The 25,910-nt window shown below is 55.3% G+C and overlaps 2 protein-coding genes across 18 annotated transcripts in view; both read left to right on the top strand.

Annotated features, from left to right (window-relative positions):
• The window catches only part of GPR132 (G protein-coupled receptor 132), an 11,989-nt gene extending 6,875 nt beyond the window's left edge, over positions 1-5,114 (top strand). The window contains exon 3 of the mRNA XM_027120778.1: positions 3,042-5,114. Within this exon, the coding sequence (XP_026976579.1) occupies positions 3,042-4,069 (1,028 nt within the window). The 3' untranslated portion in view covers positions 4,070-5,114. The remainder of the gene's footprint in view (positions 1-3,041) is intronic.
• A 6,762-nt stretch (positions 5,115-11,876) lies between these two features.
• Positions 11,877-25,910, top strand: part of CDCA4 (cell division cycle associated 4) — an 18,479-nt gene continuing 4,445 nt past the window's right edge. The window contains exons 1-3 of one of the 17 annotated variants that reach the window (XR_003435710.1): positions 18,568-20,376; positions 21,052-21,131; positions 24,463-24,856. Coding sequence is in view for 1 of the 17 variants with exons in the window: in XM_027120769.1 (XP_026976570.1) it covers positions 18,548-18,694 (147 nt within the window). In the remaining 16 variants the exon portion in view is untranslated. Of the gene's footprint in view, positions 11,898-17,206; positions 17,780-17,961; positions 21,150-21,869; positions 23,342-24,462; positions 24,857-24,973; positions 25,456-25,910 lie in introns of those variants that run through there. The other 16 variants (XR_003435709.1, XR_003435712.1, XR_003435711.1 and 13 more) reach the window with 16 other exon arrangements.

Here is a 25,910-nt window from a genome sequence, read left to right as displayed (position 1 = left end):
CCCTACCGCAGGGCGCTCACCCCTAGAGCAGGGGGCTCACCCCTACCGCAGGGCGCTCACCCCTACCGCAGGGGGCTCACCCCTACAGCAGGGGGCTCACCCCTACAGCAGGGCGCTCGGTCCTGTGACTCATTCCTGTCCCCTCGGAAACACCTGGTGGGGAGGCGGGTGAGGGCACCACCTCGCAGGTGCCTGGAGCGCCCCTCCCCACTGGCTTCCTTCCCCCTGTTGAGAGGGGTGGTAGCTGGTGTCCCAGGCAGGGCTTCAGAGGAGGGCAGGTGGGCATCCAGGTCCCGCCATCCTCCTGGCTCCTCCATGACAAGCAGGCACTGGAGCTTGGAGGAGCCCCCAGTGCCAGTCTGTGCTTCTTCCCAGCCCCCCATCCCAGCAGGGACCCCAAAGCCCTGGTGAGCTTCCACTTCCCATGCCGTGGCCCACCAGCCCGGCTCTGCACGGTCCCAGTGCGAACCCCGCAAAGCCCGGGTGACACATCTGAAGAGCGTCGTGAAAGCTTGCCTGAGCCTGCAGGGGTGGAGGGCAGTCGGGAGCGGGCAGCGGGCCGTGGGCTGTGGGGAGCCCTGGGTTGTGTGACGCCGAGCTCGCTCTGAGCTGGGCTTCATATGACGGCTGACGGTGGCGACTGTCCCATGTAACTGATGCTTAGAATCAGCAGAGGGACGCTGACGGGCCTAAGGTTTCAGGGCTCGTTGCATGTTTATGGACTGACTCCTTACCGCTTGTTTCTTGAGGGGACCGCAGGTGAGCCCTGGCTCCCACGTGGGGAGGGCGTGGGCTCTGAATTGGGACACCTGCATAGGGACCCCAAAGTTCAGCTCTGCTATGAGGCCTGGATGGAAACCAGCCCTGGAGTGAATCCAAGGACTCCTGCCCTCCGGCCACCTGAGCCCACAACCCCTCGGAGGACAGCCCCTCCCACTCAGGAAACGCCCACGGATAACGCCCCATCAGGCGTGAGCTCACAACCGCCACAAGACATGCGCAGGAGCCGGCCTGTGGGAGGGTGTGCAGGCACTGTGCCGTGGCGGGGGTCCTGCCTCCAAGACTGCAGGGGCTGGGAAGGCCACACACAGTGACATCAGTACGTTGGGTGAATGTGAGAAGATCAGAGACGGAAGGAAAAACATAAGCAGAGAACAAGAGACTCGAAAGGGAGCCAGATGGAGTGTCTAGAAATGAAAGATATGATCCCTGAATTTTAACGGAGTGAATGAGTAAAAAAAAAACCCACCAATTAGACACAGGTACAAAGAGCTCACAAACTCAAGTTCAATGTCAGTAGGTTGCCTGGACAGACGGATGGTCCTGCAGGATGGGGGAGGGGGGGAGGGTGCAGAGCGAGGTGGGGACGGGGCGAGAGGTCCAGCACGTGCCTGACCAGAGCCCCAGGAGGCAAACAGGGGGCCATTCGGAGCACTGGGGTGTACAGAGTCTCAGATTCAGGGGTCCGAGGGCACGGCAACTAGACAGCAGGCGGCCACCGTCGCAGCTTCAGAAGCCAGAAGACGGGCTGCAGCGGGGCCGGAGCTAAATCGGACCCCTGGGGGGACCGTCCTCCAGAATTGGGGTAAAAGTGCATTTCGGATGAACCAAAGCTGGGGCAGGCTCTCGTCCACAGGGCTTGCGAGGGCCGTCCTCAGGGAAAGGAGGGAATGACCTTGGAAATGCAGCAGATGGAGGACAGGGAGCGGGCGGAAGTCTGGCCGACATGTGGGCACCTGTGAACAGGGAGGGACAGTGTGAACACGACAACAACCACGGCAGGAATAGTAATAATAACAACATCTGACCTACGGGGTTAAACAGGCAAAGAACCCACACGACTAACGTAACTGGGACCAGAATTGCACGTCAGCCGAACGTGGGGCCATTAGAGCAACAGCGTCCCAGGGTTTGTGCCCACGCAGGAGGTGAAGGTTCTGACTAACTGTAGACACTACTAAGTACGCACATTAAAACATCCAGGGTCCTCTCGAAAAGATTAAAAATGGCTTAACAATCTCCAAACCAATAAAGGGGGAAAGAGACTAAAAACTAAACTCAGTAAATCCGAAAGATGTATTGTTTGCTAGGGCTGCTGTAACAAAGGACCACAGACCAGGTGATTTATTTTTTTACTTTATTTTTTGGCTGCGTTGGGTCTTTGTTGCGATGCGCGGGCTTCTCATTGTGGTGGCTTCTCTTGTTGTGGAGCACAGGCTCTAGGCACGTGGGCTTCAGTAGTTGTGGCACGTGGGCTCTGTAGCTGTGGCTCTTGGGCTCTAGGGCACAGGCTCAGCAGTTGTGGCGCACGGGCTTAGTTGCTCCGTGGCACGTGGGATCTTCCCGGACCAGGGCTCGAACCCGTGTCCCCTGCGTTGGCAGGCGGATTCTTAACCACGGCGCCACCAGTGAAGCCCAGATCAGACGACTTAAATCACAGACATTTCTTCTGTTGTAGCCCTGGAGGCTGGAAGTCCGAGATGGAGGTGTGGGCGGGCTGCATTCTTCGGAGTGCCCTCTCCTCAGCTTGGGATTGCCGTCTTCCCCCTGTCCTCACATCGGCTTTCGTTCACACGTGTCCCTGGGTTTAAATGTCCCCTTTTTACAAGGACATAGTCATACTGGATTAGGACCCACCCTAAAGATCTCATTTTGACTTGGTCACCTCTGTAAAGACCCCATCTCCAAATCTGGTCACGTTTTGAGGTCCTGGGGCTTAGGACTCCACATATCTTCTTTGGGGGGTGGGGGGGACACAATTCAACTCATAACAGAAGGCGAATAGAGAATAAAGTCTCCTCAAGCCCACAGACAGCGCTTTGGAAAATGACTGTTGGTGACAAGGACGTGGTATTGCCCGCCTTGTACCCTCGAGGCCGTCGGCTGGGGGATGGGGGACTTAGGATCACTTTAGGAAACCATCTGGAAAGTTTTAACCCTGGCGCGCCCAGTCCGCAGCTGACAAGAGCCTTCTTGCGCCAGCACATCTGATTCAGGTGGTTCCCAGCGACACCCGCCCTCATGCTATCTCTGCCCCACAGGAAACGCCACGCCGGTGGCCAGCCCTCTGCCAGGGGCCCTGTCGACTGGCATATCTTCCCAGAACTGCACGTCGAAGGTGCCCTTCAACGACAGCAGGGTGTTCCTGGTGACTGTGTACAGCACCGTGTGCATGCTGGGCCTGCCAGCCAACTGCCTGACGGCCTGGCTGACGCTGTTGCAGGCGCGCCAGGGCCACGTGCTGGCCGTCTACCTCTTCTGCCTGGCGCTGTGCGAGCTGCTGTACATCAGCACCCTGCCGCTCTGGGTCGTCTACATCCAGAACGGGCACCGCTGGCTCCTGGGCCCATGGGCCTGCAAGGTGACCGCCTACGTCTTTTTCTGCAACCTCTACGTCAGCATCCTCTTCCTGTGCTGCATCTCCTGCGACCGCTTCCTGGCAGTGGTGTACGCGCTGGAGACGCGAGGCCGCCGCCACCAGAAGACCGCCATCCTCGTCTCCGTGTCTGTCTTCGTTCTCGTGGGGCTCGTCCACTACCCGGTGTTTCAGATGGAGGAGAAGGGAACCTGCTTTGAGAAGCTGCCGATGGACCGCGAGATCGCCGGGTACTACTACACGCGCTTCGCCGTGGGCTTCGCCATCCCTCTGTCCGTCATCGCCTTCACCAACGAGCGCATCTGCAGGAGCATCAAGATGAGCGCCGGCCTGAGCGCCGCCCAGAAGGCCAAGGTGAAGCGCCTGGCCGTCGCGGTCGTGGCCATCTTCCTGCTCTGCTTCACTCCCTACCACCTGGTGCTCCTGGCCAAAGCCATAGCCTTTTCCTACTACAAAGGAGACACGGGCCTTGTGTACGCCTTCGAAATCAAACTGTACACGGTCTCCGTGGTGTCCCTGAGCCTGGCCACGGTGAACAGCGTGGCTGACCCCATCATATACGTGCTGGCCACAGAAGCTTCACGCCAAGAAGTGTCCAGAATCCACAAGGGGTGGAAGAAGTGGTCCATGAAGACAGACGTCGCCAAGCTCACGCATTCGAAGGATTCTCAGGAGGCACAATCGCCCACATAGCTCACCAACGGCTACGCCTTCCCCAAGCCTGTCCGCCCACCGGGGCCACCGCCGGGCGCGCGGCCTCGCCACGCACCCTGGAGGGCCTGACCGAGGCGTCCTGCTGAACCCAGCGTGGGAGTCCAGGGCCGATCGCTCGGCTTCCCACGGGGCCTGCCCGCCAGCGTCCACAGCGCTGGCTGTGGAGCCCCCTCTGGACGACACGCCACAGATTTCTCGTTCCTGGAGCTTCTGCCCCTTGTGGGTCCCAGCCCCGCAGCCTTTTCCACCAGGAGCAGAAGCCCCACAAGGGAGGTGGCAGCACGCCGAGGGTAAGGGCGAGTCTGCCAGCTGCAAGGGGAGCCCGTGGCGGGTGGGAGGGCTTGTTCTGGCTGGCGCTCTCGGCTATTAGCGCACCGCAGGGTCGCAGGCAGAGGCCGTGTGGCCACGTGGTGCTGCCGGCAGCTGGCACAGGCCCTGCGTGCGGTAGGTGCCTGTCAGCGTCCGCGTGATGGCTTTATTTCCCGCGCTTTTCTGCAAGCGTTGCTTGGATGACTGTGACAGTACATGGCGGGGCCAGATTGTCAGTGCAAACCGTGCCCCTCCTGAGGCGGCTGCTCACGGGGCTGTGGCTGGGGCCTCTCTGTGCTGCAGACCCTGAGGGGAGCCGGGGGGCGGGGCGCACCCACATGGCCTCCGGAGGGAGCCCCAGTGCTCGTGGCAGGAATGCCCATCAGCCGGGAGGGCCGGGGGGCACCCCAGGCAGGGTGACACTCCGCCAACGGGCTCCGAGGACGGTGGTAAGTCCTCCGCACCGAGGCTTCCCAGCTCCGCTGTCGGGGAGAGGCCGCCGAGGGCCAGGCCAGGTCACAGCGCTACCTCCGTCCCCCATCCGTGACAGGGGCCAGTGACACCTACCTCAGCGGGTCGGCATTGGGGGCTGACCACACCCACCGCTTACGTTCACATTTCCCTAAGGCAGCGGTGATGGACGTGCTTCATTGTGAGAGACCCTGAGTGGATATGTGATTTAGAAAATACGTTTAGAAATAAAAATGCAAGAATACACGTCGGTGCCAACTTCCTAACGTGGGGTGACGTCATTTTACCTTCTCAGGCAAACGTTTCCCTCTAGGCCCCTCTTGGAGGGCCAAGCCCTGGGGGAGGGGCGTGCGCCTGGGCTCTCCAGGTGATGGGCCGGCTTCCAGGAACAGTCTGGATTATTCAGGGCCGGGATCACAGGACGTTTCGACAACATCTGACGTGTGACTTCCCGGGGCTGCTGTAACTAATCGCTGCAAACCGGGGGGCGTAAAGCAAACAGGATTCTCTCAGCCTTCTGGGGGCTGGAGGTCAGAGGTCAAGGCGTGGGCAGGGCTCCTTCTGGCGGCTCTCAGGCAGCGGGTTCCATGCCTCGCTCTTGGCCTCTGGCGCTGCCGTGCCCCCCCACCCCGGGTTCACCCCCCTCTCTGTCTCTTTGGACTTAGGGCTCCCCTGGATAATCCAGGGTGAGCTCAGCGCCGCATCCTTAGCCAAAGCCTATTTCCAAATAAGGCCCCGCCCCCGGATTCCGGGGAGTAGGATGAGACGGATCCTTCCGGGGCCACCAGTCTATCCACTACGAATGGCAGGAAGGAGCGAGAACCATGCTCTGTGGCTCCCAGGGCAGGAGTGGCCCCCAGACTCACTGCCCACTCCTCGTCGCTCCGCACCTGTCACCGTCCACTTGGTGGTGACCGTGACAAACGCGGGGAAGACATGGTTACCGCGCGAGCACCCCACGACTGTGCTCTGGCCTCCCAGTTGCTGCAAAAATCTGCTGTACAAAAAAAAAGAACGATGGTAGAGTCTCTCTCTCTTTTTCATTAATACGCTTTCTTGACAGCCTCATGCTGCTTCCTTGCCAGTTTTAGGAAAAGTTCCTGGCATCCGAAATCCCAGCCTGGGGCCCTCCCTCCAGCCCCCTCACCTGGCAAACCGCCCCCCAGGACCGTCCTCGCACCCTAGCCTCTCGGGCAGCGTCACTGGCCCTGGGGTTTCGGCATCTTACGCCTCAATTTCAGTCACGGACGTAAAGCTCGTGCTCCCACTGAGGGGAGCAGCAGGGCCTTGTGAGCAGGGTCCCCACCGCTCCATCCATGAGAGTCCGGGGCTGCCGAAACAAATGATTGCAAACCAGGACGAAATGCCTTAAAACAACAGGAATTTACCCTTTCACAGCTCCAAGGCCCCAAGTCCAAAATCAAGGTGTCGGCAGGGCTGCGCTCCCTCCAGAGGCTCCAGGGGACAGTCCTTCCTGCCGTTTCAGCCTCTGGTGGCCCTAGGGGTCCCTGGGCTTGTGGCTGCATCACCCCAATCTCTGCTTCTGTCTTCACGTGCCCCCTTTTGTGTCCCTCCGGGTTGCCCCTTCCGTCTCAAGACCATGTGGTGGGCCCCAGTGGCCATCTGGACGCCCGGCACTGGCCCTGCCTGGTCCACAGTCATCCTGGCCCAGCGGCTCTGTGGCGGGGCACTACTTTCTGTCCGCTCTCCCCAGGGAGCTCAGAGCCAGCCTCGCCCGCACCAGGGTGCCCAGGCTGCACAAGGTGCAGGGGAATCGGATGGGAGCTGGGTGAGAACTGTGCCCGATGGGTCCGCACCCTCCACCCTCGGGCCATGGGGCTTCATCCACACTGGCCCGGGGGTAGGTAGGCCTGGCCTGTCCACCCTTCCCCTCCTCTCTCCCTCTGTCCTCTCACGGGACTGTCTCAAAGGACAGCCTGTGTGTGTGTGTGTGTGTGTGTGTGTGCGATGTGACCCTGGACGCAAGCCCCCAGCCCCCAGCGAAGGGGCTTCCCCATTAGTTCACCACCACCTCTTCACACCCAGGCTGGGAACTGCCTACTTTTCCATCTTTTGCTGACATCATGCAACCAATAAACGGCCCGTTCTCCCCGGGCAGGATCCCGTCAAGCTGCCCGGCCCACCAGCTCCCCACTGTGGCGGAGGCAGGGCTCAGGCCCTGGGAGCCGCTGGCTCAGGAGAGGGGCTGCCAGGACTTTGCCGGGAGGGGTGGCCTGGAGGGTCTCTGCCCCCGGGGAGTCTCAGAGGGTGCCTGCAGGATGACATGGGGCCACATGAAATTAGAAGGTGGCTGCGTGGAGGGGCTGTCACTGCTGGGGAGGGCAGGCTCCGTGCTCAGGGCCCAGCCAGGTCCCAATCCGCCATCCACAGCCCTTGGTGGGGGGGCTTCCCGGGGGGCCCGGGGAGGGGGGACTGGGCTCCGGTCACCTGCCAGCTCCGTGCTGGACACAGGGCCACCCAGGGCGTGAGGCGGCCCTGCCCCTAAGACTGAGACCCTGGGGAGCAGCTGGGGAGGCAGTGGTCAAGGGCCCACCTTGGCCCGCGGCACAGTCTTCCCCGACACACACCTCCACTCCCCTAATATCGTAGCTGAACCTTCGTTCACCGACCACAACCTTTCTCCTTCATCTGACTCACGTCGCTCAGGGAAACTTCTCACGTTCATAGTGGGGTTACAGAGCCTGAGAGCCGGTCAGACAGCCTCCCCTCCCTCCATCACCTCCCTCCCTCCATCACCCCCCCTCCCTCCATCACCCCCCTCCCTCTGACCCTCCCTCCCCCTCTTCCATCCACCCCTCCACAAAGTGCTCCCCACAGTTCCACGAGGTGGGGAGGGAGCCAGGCACAGTGAGGCCTACCCTTGCTGTCCTGGGGTCCATGGAAGGAGGCAGGAACTGAGGAGGGGAGCCCCGAGACCCCTCGGGGCTGCCCGGCCACCTCGAGCAGCCCAGGCTACACTCCTGGGCTCTTTCCTCAAGTGTGTCCCAGACCAGCGGTCCCTGGAGGGACACCCTGCTATTTGTTCACTGATGTATTCCCAGCTCCCTGGACAGGGCCTGTGCCTAAGCAGGGCCTGTTGCTGTGCCCTGGGGGACCGATGGTCGCGTGCGTGGGCGATCACCCTGCCAGCTGGGGAGACCCACCCAGGCTCCCCGTACATTTCAGCACTCACTGACAAATACACCCGCACATCCGGTGCAGGGTCAGGCCCCCTCCGGGGCCCACCCTCACTCCGCCGGGCTCGCGAGTGGCTGCAGCCCACAGGTGTGCACCCCGGGCAGACCCCGTGGGGACAGGCCCAAGGAGAAGCCATGGCAGCGGCGGGGAAGGTGAGCTCTGAACGGTTTGGCTGGGAATCCTGGGGTCACATGGTCTGGAGTTGGTCTAGAAGAGGCGGCACAGCCCCAGGAAGGCACACTGCTGCCCAAAGCCTCCTGACCCGCTAGAGGGACCTGCCGGGGAGGCCCTCCTGAGTGGACAGGAAAGCACGCTGACATTCATGGGAGTGCTTGGTCCTAGCGGGGAAACAGCCGCGCTCCCCGTGTTACTCTAAGACCTTCCGGAAACCCCGGACGTCGGAGGACAGCTCGCTTTGGACGAGGTATTTCACCCCCGCCAGGCCAGCGTCATCACCTGGGATTTGGGAATGGCCACAGGACCTGCCCGCAGGGCTGTTGGGGACGTTCACTGACATCATGTCTGTCCCCCGCTTAAGCTGTGCCTGACACCGAGTGGGCGCTCAAAACTTAGAGCCTCGTTTCAGCTTCCTGGGTGGTCTTTCCCCGGGGTCCTCCGAAGACCCAAGTTCTTGATGACCAAGGCCCGCCTGTCCCAGTGACGGCCCCTAGAGGGTGCCCGCGAGGCTGAACGCGCCTTGCATGTCCGGCCCGCGGCCGCCAGGGGGCAGCACCACCCGAGGCGGCGGCGGCGGAATAGGCGGCCCCACCGCGGCCTGGGTCTGAGAGCCCCTTCCTCGCCGGATCCGGACCCGCTAGAGCGGTTCTAACGGGAGAAACGGCGCGGGGCCACGCAGGCGGGGCGTGCGGAGCCGGGCCCAAAGCCCGGTCTGAGAAGGGGAAGAGAAGTCGAGAGAGGCCCTGCGCCCGGTGACAAGTGACAGTGACGTGATGGTTGACGGTGACATCAACCGGTGCTCCCGGCCTCGTGCGAACCCTGAGAAACTGCAGGGTCACGGGGCTTCGGGGCTGGGCTCCGGGGGATGGGAGCGCACCCCTGGGGCGGGGAGGGCGGGGACCAGCAGGGCCGGCGGTGGCCCTGTCCCTGGGCTCCGGGCAGAGCGGAGGTGGCCGGGGCCGCGCAGCAGGGAGGCCCTCCCGGGAGGCGCCCAGAGCACACCCGCCACCAGCCGGGGCAGCTGCTGTGGACACGGTCTGCCGGTGCCTCAAATTTACACGTGACCCAGCAATGCCGCTCGAGGGCGTAGCCAAGAGCGTTGAAGGCATCCGTGTGCGCAATGTTGGGAGCAGCATTATCCCCAGTAGCCAGATGTCCATAGCAAACGCGGTCTATCACACAGCGGACTGTCACTCGGCCACGAAAAGGAATGGAGTTCTGACCCCTGTTACAGTGTGGCTGAGCCTCGAAAACGTGACAAGTGAGAGGCCAGACACGAAGGGCCACATACAGCATGAGGCCATTTCTAAGAGGCGTCCAGAGTCGGGAAATCCACAGAGACAGAGGGGAGACAGTGGTCGCCTGGGGCTGGGGGCGGGGCAGTAGGGCGTGACTTTCTGAGGGGTGAAAGTGTTCTAACACTGACGTATCTGTGGATACACTAAAAGCACTGGCTTGTGCACTTTAAAAGGGTGAGCTGTATGGCATGTGGTCACATCTCAATAAAACTGTTTTAAAAAAAAAGACACATCAGACCCCCTTCATCCAGACTGCAGCCCCAGGGCCCCTGAAGGGACATCCTGGGGTCACCGCAGCTCAAAGGGGGGTGGGCTGAGAGACCTCAGCCCCAGTGGCCCCCATGTAACCCCCGCTCATGGCTCTGGGGCTCCACAGCCCCCTAGTGACAGAGGCCTAGGTTTCAGGCAATGGGCAGGCAGCGTGGGCAGGGTGGCTGAGGGTCCCCAGTGGGCTCTGCCCTCAGCCTGCCTCACCCCAGGGTGTCAGGTGAGGTAAGCAGGATACCTGTTGTTTCTGATGCTCAGGAGATAATCACCTTCCTCCATCATGACCATTCCTGACCCGCCTGGAGACGGCAGCCCGCCCTGCGCTGCCCACCCCTCCACTGCTGTGTTTGCGCTCTGGGAGGGCTCTGATTGCGTCTCAAGTTTCAGCCTACATCAGAATCCCCTGGTGGGCCTGTTGAAACACAGACAGACAGAGCCTAGCCCCGGAGCTTCTGGGTTGGAGAATTTGCCTCCATGACAAGTTCCCAGAAGATATTGCTGCTGGGGGGTGCAGGCCTACACCTGGAGAACCTCTGCCCCAAGCCGAACGCCACTGGAAAGGCATGTATTCAATTGTGGCCAGTGAGAGGTGGGCCAGGACTTCAGTTTGCCTCCTGGACGAAAGGCTCTGTCTTTCCCCAGAACTCCTGTGAGACTGGGTGCCAAGGTCTGGTGCTGCAGCAGCCGCTCTGAGACTCTGGGGGCAACGCCGTCTGAGCGGGAAGCCCGCACGCAGGGGAGGGGCTTTGGGCTCTGCACCGGCCCATCCTGCTCCTCGGCCTATTGAGGGCTGGTGGCATTTGCCTCCAGTCCACCTCAGCCCCTGTGCCCAGGACCTGCTCCTTGTCAGCAGCTGTGCCAGCCACACGCTGATCGCCCCCTTTTACTCCCTTCGGCTCTCTCACGCGGCCTCCCCTGCCACGTCTCTTCAGTTTCATAAGGACACCGTTTTCTCTCGTTATTACATCCATGTATACTTACAGAAGTTGCACTTATCCTAAACATTTGCTTGCCTATATAGGCACCCATGGAAACCATATAGAATTATTTTCTGTATATATATATTTTTTAATTTATTAATTAATTTATTTCTTTTTGGCTGTGTTGGGTCTTCGTTGCTGTGAGAGGGCTTTCTCTAGTTGTGGCGAGCGGGAGCTACTCTTCATCGCGGTGCACGGGCCTCTCACTTTCGCGGCCTCTCTTGTTGCGGAGCACGGGCTCCAGACGCGCAGGCTCAGTAGTTGTGGCGCACGGGCTTAGTTGCTCCGCGGCATGTGGGATCTTCCCAGACCAGGGCTCGAACCCGTGTCCCCTGCATTGGCAGGCAGATTCTCAACCGCTGCGCCACCAGGGAAGCCCCTGTGTATATACTTTTATCTAACTTTTAGTTTTGAAATAATTTCCAATTTACAGAAAAGCAGCACACACAGTTTTGTGGAATTAAAGAGACTAAAGTAGGAGCCGGGACAGACCTGTAGGGGGAGCTCTCATGCCTACTATGCATTATCAATTACCCCAAACAGGAAACGACGTTTACCTACATCTCCCACAAAAGGTGCCTCCAGCTACAATCCAACAGGAAGAAGAAAACTTCTCTCGCCCCACGAGCCCGACCAATGAGAAGCCTTCATACTTGGGACTCTGAGCTCGCTCCCACTCTTTGGGTGTCACAGCCCCTCCCAACTCCCTTCTCTTCCCTATAAAAGCGAGTTCCTCCTCCGTGTTTTCTGGATTTGCCTGGGGTCCACCATAGTTCGCATATGCAGAATTGCTATTCCTCTGCCTATTCCTGAATAAACTCACTTCTGCTGGTAAAATAACTGGCTACTATATGATTAAAGTTGACATATTTGGTGTCCGAAGTGGGGTCCAAAGGAGGCAAACCCCGAGAGATGACAGCTCGTGGAACGCAGTGGCGTGCCCACACTGAGCGCCTGTGCGCATCACTTCTGTGAGCTGCCGCCTGCTTTCGGTTTGGTGCGTCTGCTCTTGGATTCCACACCCCGCTCTTTTTGTGTTTTGAGCTCTCAGACTTTACATGGCATCTGGAAAGGTTTTGTCCTTTCCGGTTCAAGGCTTTGTCCTTGGTAAGTACTCAGTTGTTTTCTGGAGTGCGGTAACAGGGTTCTCTTTGGGGGAGCATGCTAACTGGGACGTTTATTCCTTTTGGTATCTGGGCAAGGACTCTAGCAACTATCTTGGGTTTCCAGGAGAACTTAGGGAAATGGCAACCCAGTCTCCTGAATTCTCTGCGGGCAGCCCGCCTTCAGGGACTCCGGCCAGTTTCATATGCAAAAACTATGGACCCCCATATGCACATTTTAACTAAGTGGGCCAAACAAACTAAAAGTAATCCGGAATTACAGTGCACATTATGGGGAACTTTTAATCTCAAACTCGTTTTTGTTAGGATTACATTGGAGGACCGTGGTCCGAAAATTAAACAAAATGAATGGTAGATTTATTTTTATTGGCACCTAAAAGCTTCCAAACGTGCACAGAACTCTAAAATTGCCTCTTTGCAAGATACCGCTTCTAAATTGGCCAAAACAACAACAAAAACGTAGAAAAGAACAAATGGCTTATGAAGCCTGGGGCTCCTTGTGTTCCCTCCCCCAGCTTCTTTGTCTTGTCTTCCCTGCCTGCTTTGTCTCAGACTCCACCCCTTTGTCTCAGGCCCCACCCCTTGACTCAGACCCCACCCCTTTGGTTCAGACCCCACCCCTTTGTCTCAGGCCCCATTCCCTTGACTCAGACCCCACCGCCTTTGTCTCAGCCTCAGCCCTCAGCACCATCTCCCTCTCTCCTCCTCAGCAAAAACCTGCCCCTTTAAAATTGGATCCAAATGCTAAACCTTTAATTACTGTTTCTACCTTAACTGGAGCAAATAACAACTAGAAGGAAAGGTTTAAATAGCAATTCCCCTAGGTTTTGATTATAGACAAATATACTCCAAACTTCTAGGAGGAAACTTGCTTTCTGTTTCTGTTTGTTGAAGCCTTTTGGTAAGTCACCATCCTGTTCTAAAGGGGGAACCTTTGTTTGAAATAAGTCCACCTTAAGGGGCACCCTTAAAAGAGAGGATTCCAAACGTCTCTGGAGACCATGTAATGCGTTCTTTGATTGGTATGCAGAAGCTTCTAAAAGACAAATTGACTCCATAACATAAACAGCTCGAAAAGGATCCTTACAGCACAGTTTGGATCTAACTATTCTTTTGAGCTTATATCTGAGACATGGCTAGAATTTTAAATGAAACTGTAAGGTCCCTGTTTGCATCTATCTGTATTTTCATGTGTGTCTATATATGTGTTGTAGATGTGTGGTATTATTTTTCTCTTCTATCTCTGGTTGGTATTGTTAACATTAATTTGGAAAAGGGCACTAATTAAGTGGTTTAAAAACAAACAAGCCCTTATATGAATTAAAATATAACAGACTGGCCTAGGTGCTTTGGGGGTTTATGTGATCTAGGATTAATTTTGGTGAATTAAAGCTAACTTGGAGTTGTTGGTTTAATTAAAATAAACATGTCTTTGGAGTTATCAACGCTGAAAAGAAGGGAGCCATTCTAAGACCTAAATAGACATTTCTCCAAAGAGGATATACAGATTGCCAACAAATACATGAAAGAATGCTCAACATCATTAATCATTAGAGAAAAGCAAATCAAAACTACAATGAGGGGCTTCCCTGGTGGCGCAGTGGTTGAGAGTCCGCCTGTTGATGCAGGGGACACGGGTTCGTGCCCCGGTCCGGGAAGATCCCACATGCCGCGGAGCGGCTGGGCCCCGTGAGCCATGGCCGCTGAGCCTGCGCGTCCGGAGCCTGTGCTCCGCAACGGGAGAGGCCACAACAGTGAGAAGCCCGCGTAATGCAAAAATAAACAAACAAACAAACAGACAAAAACTACAATGAGGTGTCACCTCACACCAGTCAGAATGGCCATCATCTAAAAATCTACAAACAATAAATGCTGAAAAGGGTGTGGAGAAAAGGGAGCCCTCTTGCACTGTTGGTGGGAATGTGAATTGGTACAGCCACTATGGAGAACAGTATGGAGGTTCCTTGAAAAACTAAAAATAGAACTACCACCATACGACCCAGCAATCCCACTACTGGGCATATACCCTGAGAAAACCATAATTCAAAAAGAGTCATGTACCACAATGTTCATTGCAGCTCTACTTACAATAGCCAGGAGATGGAAACAACCTAAGTGTCCATCATCGGATGAATGGATAAAGAAGATGTGGCTCATATATACAATGGAATATTACTCAGCCATAAAAAGAAACGAAATTGAGTTATTTGTAGTGAGGTGGATGGACCTAGAGTCTGTCATACAGAGTGAAGTAAGTCAGAAAGAGAAAAACAAATACCATATGCTAACACATATGTATGGAATCTAAAAAAAAAAAAGGTTCTGAAGAACCTAGGGGCAGGACAGGAATAAAGATGCAGACGTAGAGAATGAACTTAAGGAAACGGGGAGGGGGAAGGGTAAGCTGGGACGAAGTGAGAGAGTGGTATGGACATATATACACTACCAAATGTAAAATAGATAGCTAGTGGGAAGCAGCCGCATAGCACAGGGAGATCAGCTGGGTGCTTTGTGACCATCTAGAGGGATGGGATAGGGAGGGTGGGAGGGAGATGCAAGAGGGAGGGGATATGGGGATATATGTATATGTATAGCTGATTCACTTTGTTATAAAGCAGAAACTAACACACCATTGTCAAGCAATTATACTCCAACAAAGATGTTAAAAAAAAAAGAAATGAATATGCTCAAACTACAATAAAAGATTTAAAATTTAAAAAAAAAGCAGGCATTCTACCTGAGTTATTTATTTATTAATTAATATTTGTTTGTTTTTTTGTTTAGGCTGCTCTGGGTCTTAGTTGTGGCACATGGGATCTTTTTTAGTTGCAGCATGCATGTGAGATCTAGTTCCCGGATGACCAGGGATCAAACCCGGGCCCCCTGCTTTGGGAGCACAGAGTCTTATGCACTGGACCACCATGAAAGTCCCCTACCTGGGTTTGTTGGTCAGACAAGTTCATGTTATCTTTGTTAAATAATTTGTCAGCAAGAAAAAAAACTGGGTATGATAAAATTTTTCTTGAGTGATCTAAATATGACTGTTGAGAACAAATGAATTGAATGGATGTGGATGAGATACAAGTTTCTAGGTAAACCTTTTAAATAGGTTCCTCGGACCTTTTTGGTAACCTGAAACCTTACAGTTCTGCTAAGTTAAATTAAATGATGGGTAGTCATTAAACATCTAGATTATTCCCAAATAAGATAAAATACTGAAACATAACTAAAAATAGTTTCATTCACTTTTGGCTTCCTTTACAAAGGAAATAGATATTTTGGTCTATTGGTAAACATGCCACACTGGAAAATTTACTACAAGGATAATATGCTTTTAGGAATTATGAATTGTATTGATAAATTTGCTAGTAACAGTCCATTCATAATTGTTTAAAACTACTAGAAATAATAAAGGAAAACAACTCTGTATACAAGGAAAGTAGGATGTGTGTTTTTGGTAAGAAAAGGTATGAGGAATGGAAATGCACTTTGTTGAGGGAAAGAAAGTACTTTTGTTCTAAAGTGAATCTGATTGTTTCAGAATAGGAAAAAGGAAAGACAGGACAGAAGCTGGATGGTAATACTAAGTTGTAGGTTTGTGGAAAAGGAATCTTAAAAAAAGGAAATTTATGTGTGGTCAAGATGGCTAAAATTGAATTGCTATTACAAGGGTTTTAAAAATAAGCTTTAAAATCAGTAGTGTACTTATGTAAAACTAAAACCTAAGTTTCATATGCTAACAGGACAAGGTTTTCTTGAATTGTTGCCTGCTTCTGATAAGAGATTGTGAAAGGTTTTTCCTTACCTTTTAGTAATCTGCTTAGAAAGCCAAAATTGTGTTTTACCCAGATTATTTCCTGTGTTTTCAGGTTGTCTTAATCAGGTATTTGATTCCTTAAGAAAACTGAATCTTCTCAATATTAAAAGAGCTACATTTTGCTAACAACTATGTAACTTTTTGTATTTATCTTTGAAATCTTTTATCATTACTTTGGTCAAATAGATAATTAAGCATCATTTCTTAATGGTCCATTGTCCTGTGTGAGCAAATGTCCAAAATCTTTTGATATTTTTGACAAACTTTCCAAAAGTTGGGTTCTAAGTGAAGTCTTTCTGACCTTGAAGTAACTCTGGGCTCTTCCAGCAGGCCTTTGCAAAAGCTCAAAGGATTTGTCTCTCACCCGGTAAAACGTTAAACTACTCAGGCTTATTTGATGTTAAATTACATGGGACGCTTGTTAAAGAAGAAGGAATACTAAACCTTTTAACTTTATATTTGTATGGGTATGTATTAATATAACTATTCCAAAATTGTATGAAATTCCCAAAATTCTGAGATGTCCTGATATAATGTCATCAGTCATAATTTAAAAGTAGATGACAGAAATAAGATCTTCGCTGAGCTTGGGGATTTCCCTTGTTGTGTAGTAAAGAAAAGAAAGTTGCCCGAGGAGAGGTGTGGTCTTTGCCCTCGGGTCCTGGGAGGGGATGTCCTGCCAGCTAGTAGTGTTTTGCTGGGGACCTGGGGCCACACCACATGGTCTACGATGAGATTTAGGGGGGGGGTGTGGAAAGCCCCGAGCGAGCACAGCACGGATCCTCCTGGCTCCAGCCCCACACACGGAAGACGTAATCTTTATCTCTGCATCCTTTTGCAGTAATAAACCATGACAATAACAGTTTTCATCTAGTTTTGTGAGTCCTTCTGTGTATCCTATTTAGGACCTCTTCACTAAGAAGTTATTTTTTAAAGAAACCTCATCTCCTTTCCTTTTTTTTTTTGCGGTACGCGGGCCTCTCACTGTTGTGGCCTCTCCCGTTGCGGAGCACAGGCTCCAGACGCGCAGGCTCAGCGGCCATGGCTCACGGGCCCAGCCGCTCCGCGGCATGTGGGATCTTCCCGGACCGGGGCACGAACCCGTGTCGCCTGCATCGGCAGGCAGACTCTCAACCACTGCGCCACCAGGGAAGCCCCTCCATTTCTTTCTTTTTTTTTTTTTCATTTCTTTTTAATTAATTAATTAATTTTTGGCTGCGTTGGGTCTTCGTTGCTGCGTGCAGGCTTTCTCTAGTTGCGGCGAGCGGGGGCTGCTCTTCGTTGTGGTGCGTGGGCTTCTCATTGCGGTGCTTCTCTTGTTGCAGAGCACGGGCTCTAGGCGCGCGGGCTTCAGTAGTTGTGGCTCGCGGGCTCTCGAGCGCAGGCTCAGTAGTTGTGGCGCACGGGCTTAGTTGCTCCGTGGCATGTGGGATCTTCCCAGACCAGGGCACGAACCCGTGTCCCCTGCAATGGCAGGCGGATTCTTAACCACTGAGCCACCAGGGAAGTCCCTCCTTTCGACTTTTGTGATTTCATTTCTTACAGGTAAACCTGAAGCCCCTGGAGGGACGAGCAGTCCAGGGAGCAGAGGCGCCGGGCTTCCCTCCGCCACCCCGTCCTCTCCCCCTCCCCCACCCTATTCCTCTCCCCTCCCCCACCCCGTCCTCTCCCCCTCCCCCACCCCGTCCTCTCCCCCTCCCCCACCCCGTCCTCTCCGGCCCTACCAGCCCCGCCCTCCGGAGGCCAGCGCAGGCGCACTGGGGCCGCGCGCGGAGACCTGGGAGCCGCCGGGGGCGGGGCGGCCGAGGGCGCGGGCCCAACGGCCAACGCGGCCGCGCGGGAACTCGGGCGCCAGGCCCCGCCCGTGGTTTGAACCAGAGGCTCCGCCCCCGCGCCCGGCCAATCAGCGAGCGGGGCGGCCGGCGCCACGGCGACCCATTGTGGGCGCTGCGCGGCCCCGCCCCCGGCGGCCCCTCCTTGGCGGCCCCGCCCCTCCCGGCGGCCCCTCCCTCGGCGGTGGCGCGGGCGGCGCGGACGCGGGCTGCCAGGTGAGCTTCTCGGCTGGGCCCGGGCCTTTGTGCGGCGGCGGGGTCCCCGGGAGGGCTCGGGCGTGGACGGGGGCCCAGGGAGCCTGTGGGGTCCTTGGGGGGCGGCCTGGGGCGGGGGGCCCGGAGGGCTGAGGACAGCCGGGGGGGGGGGGCGGCCTGGGGGTCCGGGGGCGCGTCGGAGGAGGGGGCGCAGTCGTAATGACCGGCGCCCCCTTCCCGCTCGACGAGTGACCGGCCTCCTGGGATTCTCTCTCTGCAGCCGCAGACTAAACTTCGGCTGTTCCGCACCATTTCAAGTCAAAAGTAATATGTAGCCTTGCGTTTAACCTAATTGGGGGCTCTTCTTAAGAGGAGAAACAGTTACGATGGGTCGGTTGGGCTCCTCCTCAGGGAAGTCCCTACATTGTCTTCTCACCTTTGACATGGAAGGGGTCAGTGCAGGCCCTCCTCCTCCTGCTTCCCACGAAGACCCTCCTGGGAGACCGGTAGGGACCCTGGGGAGCCACTTGTCTGGCCTACTTGGATTTACAGCCCTGACCACAGTGCCACCAAGCTGCCGCTCCTCTGTCACTCATCCATCCCTCATCCTACGCCTCCTTCCACCCACCGGTCGATCCTTCCATCCATCATCCACCCATCTACCCACCCATCCATCAATCCATCGTCCATTCGTCCATCCTTTTATCCACCCACATCTGCCCATGTTTCTAGGTTTTCTCCCTAATCTGCATTCCTTGTAGAGCGAGGAGTGGGTGGTGAGTGTTAGCGATGGAACACTCGAATTTCATCCTAGGTCCTTGTAGCAGAACTGGGATTTGCAGTGCTATACTGCCTTCCAGAAATGGCCCGGCCAGGGGCACCTTTCTCTGGAACCCCCGAGGGCAGGGCTGCCTCCCTGTAGTAAGCTGCGTGCCTGTGAGTGTTCAGTTTGGGTTCTTTTCCTTTGTGTCTCAATTTTAATTGCTTTGAAAAGGAATGTTAAGGATATTTTGCAATAGCTTCCCTGCTCCCTACTGTAGGAGACCCAGCTTCTCTCTAAGCTGGTCAAGGGGGTATCAGGGAGCAAGAGATGCCAGCCTTGGGTGGTCTAAAGCTGGTGCTCTGTCTGCTTCCCCTGCAGGCTGGCCTAAGCTGCCCAGTCCAGTGGAGACAGACATCAGGGAGGGGAGCAGGATGTGGGGGGAGGAGGGCTCCCAGACCCTGGCTGCTAAGGGAGCTGTCTTCAGCGGGCTCCTTGTTCCACCCCATCCTGCTGCAGTCAGAGGACTAGGAAAAGTACCGGGCACTCACTTCCACAAGTCAGAGGCAAGCTCAGTTCTACGTTTTCAAAAGCCTGTTGTCCCCAAAGCAGGATTACCAGGAAAAGCATCCACCAGGTAACTGTTTGCTGGGAGAAGCTGTGGTCCAAGTAGAGGGTTTTCCTCTGCTGGAAATGGCCGTGTTTCCTCTTGTGGGGCCCTGTGTTGCTTACACAGAACAGCCAGACTGAGTTTACTGTTCTGTTAAAATGAGGCAAAGAAGATACTGTCCGCTTACAAAATTAAGTTAAATATTCTGTGAACTTCCTACATACAATTGCTCTTTATTTTCAAGTTTCACCATGTTTTATAATTAAAGTTGAAATTCAGAATAAAAACATCAGTTACGACCTTTTTTTTTTTTTCTTTTTTTTGGAGAGAGAGAATGGCAGGTTTTGTCTTAGAAGGAGGGCTGGAAGTTTCCCTCAACTTGCTAGTAGAACATATTCCCAGGCAGAGAAGGTTTGTGTATGTTATTCCAAGTAACAGAAGTACTTGAGGGAATTCCCTGGTGGTCCAGTGGTTAGGACTGTGTGCTTTCACTGCCGTGGGCCCGGGTTCAGTCCCTAGTTGGGGAACTAAGATCCCACAAGCTGCACGGCACAGCCGAAAACAAAAGTAGTTGAAATCAGCTTTTTTGTGCTAGCTTTTGAAAGCTGCAGACAGGCAATAGTGGAGGGGTGACTGCCACACAGCTTAGAGGTAGCCTTCTCAAAATTTAGCTTTGCTTGCTCCGTCTTCAGTTTTCTTTAATGAGTATTTCAAACCCAAATAGTGAGACAGAAACTGAGAGTGTTCATGTTGATTTGCCTTAAAAACCTGAAACTCAAGAGAGTGCTTGGCCGTGGCGGAAGGTCATGGTGACGAGTCTGTCCCCAGTGCCCCCACAGCCCTGCTGCTCTGGATCTGGGGATCTGCATTCTCCACCGGCTCTGGGGATGGTGGCCACGTGGCGTGAGAGCTGCTCAGGAATGGGGACCTGGCTGTGACGGGGGTCTCTGCTGGGACTGCTCGGGGTGGGCGGGCGCAGTGTCCGTCCGTCCCTCCCCCACCCCCCCCACCCCCTGTCCCCGCTTCACCGCCACGTGGAACTCGTGGCCTGTCTGTCCCGCCTGCGCCTGGTCTGGAGGAGGCCTGAGGGTGGTGCTGTGCGGCGACGGGGGTCAAACCCTGGCGGGCCGGCTGTCCAGGGATGTTGGAGGGTTTTGTGTGGAACGTGCTACCTGAGGACTCGGTGGGCCTCCGGTGTTTAACCAGCTACGTGGCGAGACCTTCCAGCCGACTGTGGAGGTGACGGAGGTGGGTCATGCCTAACATTTTTTTGCTCAGCACTCAGCGGTGAGTCAGGCTGTGCGGTTAGGACAGCCTCAGAGGCGTAGGGCCTTGTGTCACCCCGTGTTAGAAGGGTTCAGTGCCTTCAGGCCACAGTCACTGCTGGGCAGGGAGCTGTGCTTCAGCAGGCCAGCCTGGGGGTTCTGGGTCCCCACCTCTGCCCTGAGCATCTCTCAGGGTCCCTTCCGAACCATGCTGTGTTCTGACTTTGTCCCAAACACAGTGGTCTGAGGAGGGGGAACCCTCGCAGGCCACCTTCTGAGATCGTCGTGACCCCACCCACTCACCCAGCCTCTGGGCGGTGGGGCACTGCCCATGGGCTGCTCCCTTCCATAGATGTGAGTCGGCCAGCATCTTTTGTGGAGCGTGGCACGAATTAACAGTCGCTTAGGCTTTGGAACATTTGCGGGGAATAATTTGGGCTGACTTTGAGCCTGTATGTGTTCTGGCCTGCCCGTGGGGGCGCGGCGGGGGGCAGTATCTATAAAGTGTTTTAGATTTAATGTGGTAACCACCCCCGTCACATTGGTTATTGATGCATTTTTGTTTATTATGAAGGTATAATTTGATGCAATGAAATGAACAGATGTTAGTTGTGCAGTTCAGTGAATTCTGACAAATGCATCTTCTCGTGTGACCCAGGCGCCCATCTGGAGGGAGCTGTATTCCCACCGTCCCAGGGAGTTCCCGCCAGTCGTGACTCGTCAGTGGCAACAACTTGGGTTAGCTTTGCCTGTTCAGTGAGTTCATGTACATAGCAGTACGGTCCCTGTGTTCCTCTTCTTGCTTTGTTACTCATATTCACGTGGTGTTTTGAGATCCATCGTGGCGTGTCCTTGCGTCTCATGGTGGGTTTTGTTTGCCAAGTGGTGTCCCGTTGTCAGATACACCACTCTTCACCCATTCAACTAGCTGATTTTCAGTCTTAAGTAATGTTACGTCGGGTGGTGAAACTGGCTGGTGGGGGGGTCCGAGCAGGCAGAAGTGCTGTGTGGGGTGGGAGGGTAGGGATGTGGTCAGGGAGGATCTAGCTGGGGCTGGGACTGTCGGTGAAGCACAGTGGGAGACAGATGAGTGCGGGAGAAACGGCGGAGGGGGAATTGGTCCCTTCCTTCCTGAACGCAGCTTGGTAAAATCGCGCTGCCCCTCGCCCGGCAGACGCACTGAGGAGGCAGTGCTGGAGCTGGGAGGGCCGCCTCCACCGCCTGGAAGGCTGGGAGGGCAGAGCCCTGGATAAGCCGTCAGTATGATCAGGGCGCTGTATGTTGGGACAGACTCGCGGCTGTCAGAAGTGGTAAAGTTCTGAGTAACATGGAAGGTGTGGTGAGCAAGGAAAGCAGGACTTGCCAAGACTCAAACACGCAGAGGAGAACGTGGTCGGGAAGCGCTGGGGGCCGGCGTGATGACTGGTTCCTGAGTGTCTCTCTTGTGCCTTCTGCTTCTTTCCCGATCATCTGCAGTGACTGTGGAGGTGAATGAAGGCTGCCTTGCGAGAAGAGCAGAGGCTGTTTATTCCAAGCTGCTGCGGCTGGGGAGCCGCCACCACCACTGCCACCACCGGGCTGAGCAGGGACTCGGGCAGCAGGGGAGTGGGAGCGCTTGCCAGTGGAGAGGGGGCTCGGGGTCCTGCTGGGGGCTGGCGGGGCTGGGGAAGCTGGACGGCTGACGAGACCCGGGCGCCACTGCGATGGCTGGGGCACGTCCGGTTTTCTCCGGTTGGTCCTCAGTCAGAAGCGAGAACAAAGACCATGGACGCCGTGGGTTATTGATCAAGCCAGGCCATTGTGGGGGGTGTCACAGGGCAGTTGTAGGGCTTCCTGGGCTGTCGCTAGAGATGGAGGTCTGACTTCCTGCAGGTCTGGCGCGGAGGGAGCAGGCTGCTTCCTGGGCTGGTGCCTGTGATGGTGGCTGGGTGTCCTCGCTGTGTCCGTTCAGTCTCAGAGCAAATAGCCGTGAGCGTGCCCTCTGCCCTTCTTTCCTGGCAGTGCTGCCCCAGGTGCTGACCACACCAAGCTGCAGCCGGCCCCGAGCTCAGCCCCCGGGGCCCCCACTGGGTTGACCACTCGTGAGTTCGTGGGCTGGGTGTTCTGAGGACCCCTCGAGGAAAGGGAGGTGGGGTCCCAGGGCTTCCCATGTAGCTTCCTGGCTGTGGGTCGGCCATGGTCACCCGCCCGGCCCCGCCATCCCGAGTGGCTGCTGACCTGAGCTGCATGGGGCCCACGGAGGGTGGCTCGACTTCCTCTGTTGGTAAACTCAGGCTTAACTGTGTTATTCGAGGGAGTTTGGTTTGGGCCTTAAATAATCTTTTTTTTTTTGGCCACGCTGCAGGGCTTATGGGATCTTAGTTCCCTGACCAGGGATGGAACCTGGGCCCTCGGCGGTGAGAGTGCGGAGTCTTAACCACTGGACCACCAGGGAAGTCCCTGGGCCCTAAATTAAATTGGTCGCTGTGCAGAGTCAGGATTTTAGGTTTGGTCGAAAAGATGCTAAAAGCCAGAGGTGATTAGAGGAACCCTTGAAACTTAATTTTTTCCCCCCAACACAGGGTGTCTCTTTATAGACATAATTCATATTAACTATAAATTAATTATAGTTAATTATAAATTAGTTTATATTATAAATAAATTATGTCTTTATTGACACTATTTATAGTAATTCTCAATATGCTTAGAAAATTTAAGCCAGTGACTTTTACACAAGTAACTGGGGAAAAAAGACTGTAAAAGTTGAATTTGCAGCCAAGACAAAAAACTTGAATCCTTTATTACTAGAAGTCACTGAAGTATTTTCCCTGTATTTTGGTGGTAAGCTGCTGCTTTTGTAACGCTGCATGCACAGTGAGGCCAAACAAACGGAAACACCAGAGTTTGGAGCAGAGAAAGGTTTATTGCAGGCTCGTGCCCTCGAGCTCCCTGAAGACTTTCGGCAAAGCATTTTTAAAGGCAAAGCATTTTTAAAGGCCGGTTGAGGGAGTGGTGGTTGCAGGGTATGTGATCAGGTCGTGCGCAATTTTCTGATTGGCTGATGCTGAGGGAACAGGGTGGTGTCACAGGGGTTCACGTCATCAGTCCTTAGGCTCCAGGAGGCCTGGGGCTACGCGCCCATGGTTATCAAGTAGTTAACATCTTCCATTTGGTGGGGGAGGTTTTCACATCTGCAAAACAACTTCAGGAAATGTGCATCAATTACTACCGTCTGGGTACTTCTGAGAGGAGCTAAAGCAGAGGATATGGGGGATGGCCTGTACCGGGAAGACCCCATGGTGTTCTGCCCGGTTACACTGTCATTCACTTAAAGACAGTTAATAAGTGGGTGTGTGCAAGGGGTTACGATTGGCTGTGGCCTGGGGGTTATGTTGTTAAGTTAGACCTGTCTGCTGTTCTGGGGAAATTAGTCTTGAGGGGCATGAGCTATAGTCACTTAGTTTTTAAACTTTTTGTTTTGAAATATCAGTAGTTATGGGTCCAGGGGCAGTTGTAAAGAAGTGTCCTGGAGGGACGTCCTTGCCCTGCCGCCCAGTGTGGGCGTCTGCGTGAGATGCACAGATACGCATCCCCACCAGGAAGCTGGCTTCCGAGCAGCCGCGGAGCTGATTCGGATTGAGAGAGAGTGTGTGCGCGCGCTCGTGTGCGGTTCTGTGCAGTCGGAGCTCCCGTGGCACTTCCTGGACCCCCCACCGTGGTCCCCACACGGAGCCATATCCTCACCCGAGAGCCCGTTGGGCTCACCCTTGGCCGCGCACCCATCTGTTGTGTTAGGGTCCTTACAGAGGTGGAGACTGCCCTGGGCAGCCTTCTGAGATTGGCCTTCTCGCTCTGCGTGACCCCCTTGAGACCCACCCGAGTACCCCAGCCACTGGTCGCTCTGGCGCGCTGTGTGCGGCACCTGAGCGGCAGCCTCTCCCCGCTTGGAGGGCTCGGTTTCCAGTCTGGGGCTCTTACGAGTGGAGCTGCTGTGAACATTCTTGTACATATTTTTGTATGAACATTGGTTTTCATTTCTCTGGGATAAATGCCCAGGAAGTCACTTGTAAAAAGTTTTTTAAATGTTAAGTCCACGGGAGGTGAGAGCTGCGACGTTGAAAGGAGGTTCAGAGGCCGGGGGACCTTTTTCTGTCCGTTTAAGGCTGTGGCTGGTGGGGCTCGGGGGCAGGTGGGGACGGGGCTGCTTCTTCCTTCACCACAGAGCTTCCCATCAGCAGGTCAGCACAGGCGCTGCCACCTGGTCCCAGAGCCCCTGGCCACACCACAGTCATAGGCCAGCAGCAGCCACAGGAAGCTACAGGATTGTTTTGTTTTTTGAAGAAGGAAATCCAAAAATTTGCGTATTTAAAAGATTCTAACCCTCTTGGGACTTCCCTGGTGGCACAGTGGTTAGGAATCCGCCTGCCATGCAGGGGACACGGAGTCGAGACCTGATCCAGGAAGATCCCACATGCTGCGGAGCAACTAAGCCCATGCGCCACAACTACTGAGCCTGTGCTCTAGAGCCTGCGAGCCACAACTACTGAAGCCCGTGCACCTAGGGCCCGTGCTCTGCAACAAGAGAAGCCCCTGCAATGAGGAGCCCGCGCACCGCAACGAAGAGTAGCCCCCGCTCGCCACCCAGCAACGAAGACCCAATGCAGCCATAAATAAATAAATTTATTAAAAAAAAATTCTAACCCTCTTGATGAATAACTCAAATGGATTATCTGAAATAAAAATGTTTATCTACTTTATGAACTTGAAGAGAGAGACAGTTCATGCGTTATAGCTTAACTTTGTGCTTGGAAGGACAGACCTTGCCAGAGTGCTTGCCGGGGGAACGCTGCCCCTTCTTGCTCGCTTTTTAATTCCCCAAAGGCCTCCCAACTTAGAGTCTGTTCAGAGGGAAAGCTTCCTTGTATTTTTGCCTCTGGGAGCAGGGGTGCAGCGAGCTGGCTGCGTCCAGTCAGCATCGGTCCGGGTGAGGCCCAGGAACCAGCCAGCACCTTCACGTCGTGGCGCTGGTACGGAGTCCACTCGGTGATGCCGCCTGGGTGGATGTAGGCTGCCCCAAGCCCTGGTGAGGACCCTGGGCCTGGGCCTGGGCCTTCCAGACACAGAGGTGGGGGGGAGTTGGAAGGGGGGCTGGTGGCCTAGCAGAGCGGGCAGAGCCCAGCCTGGCAGAGCCTGGCCTTGCAGGGAGAGCACTCGTCCCGGCTTGCTCCGCCAGTGCCCCGGGGGGCTCCCTGCAGGTCCGACATCTCCCCTGAAACTTCTGGGGCACAGCTTTTCAGAGGGGCTGTGCGGCATGCGTGGGGGCCCCCTGCTGGTGAAAGCACTGAGAAGCCTGCGCCTGCCGTGCAGGAATGGCTGTTGGTGGCCGGGACCCCTCAGTCAGCCGGCTGCGCATCACTCAGCCCCGTCCTGCCCGCGGCCCCCGTGCTGTGCCCAAACTCCTCCCTCCTCCCTCCTCCCTCCTCCCTCCTCCCTCCTCCCTCCTCCCTCCTCCCTCCTCCCTCCTCCCTCCTCCCTCCT

The sequence above is a fragment of the Aethalodelphis obliquidens genome, unplaced genomic scaffold (assembly GCF_003676395.1).
Source record: "Aethalodelphis obliquidens isolate GAN/ISIS:26980383/991018 unplaced genomic scaffold, ASM367639v1 scaffold21, whole genome shotgun sequence".
Classification (NCBI taxonomy): Eukaryota; Metazoa; Chordata; class Mammalia; order Artiodactyla; family Delphinidae; genus Aethalodelphis; species Aethalodelphis obliquidens.
This window is presented reverse-complemented; position numbering and strand designations above follow the sequence as displayed.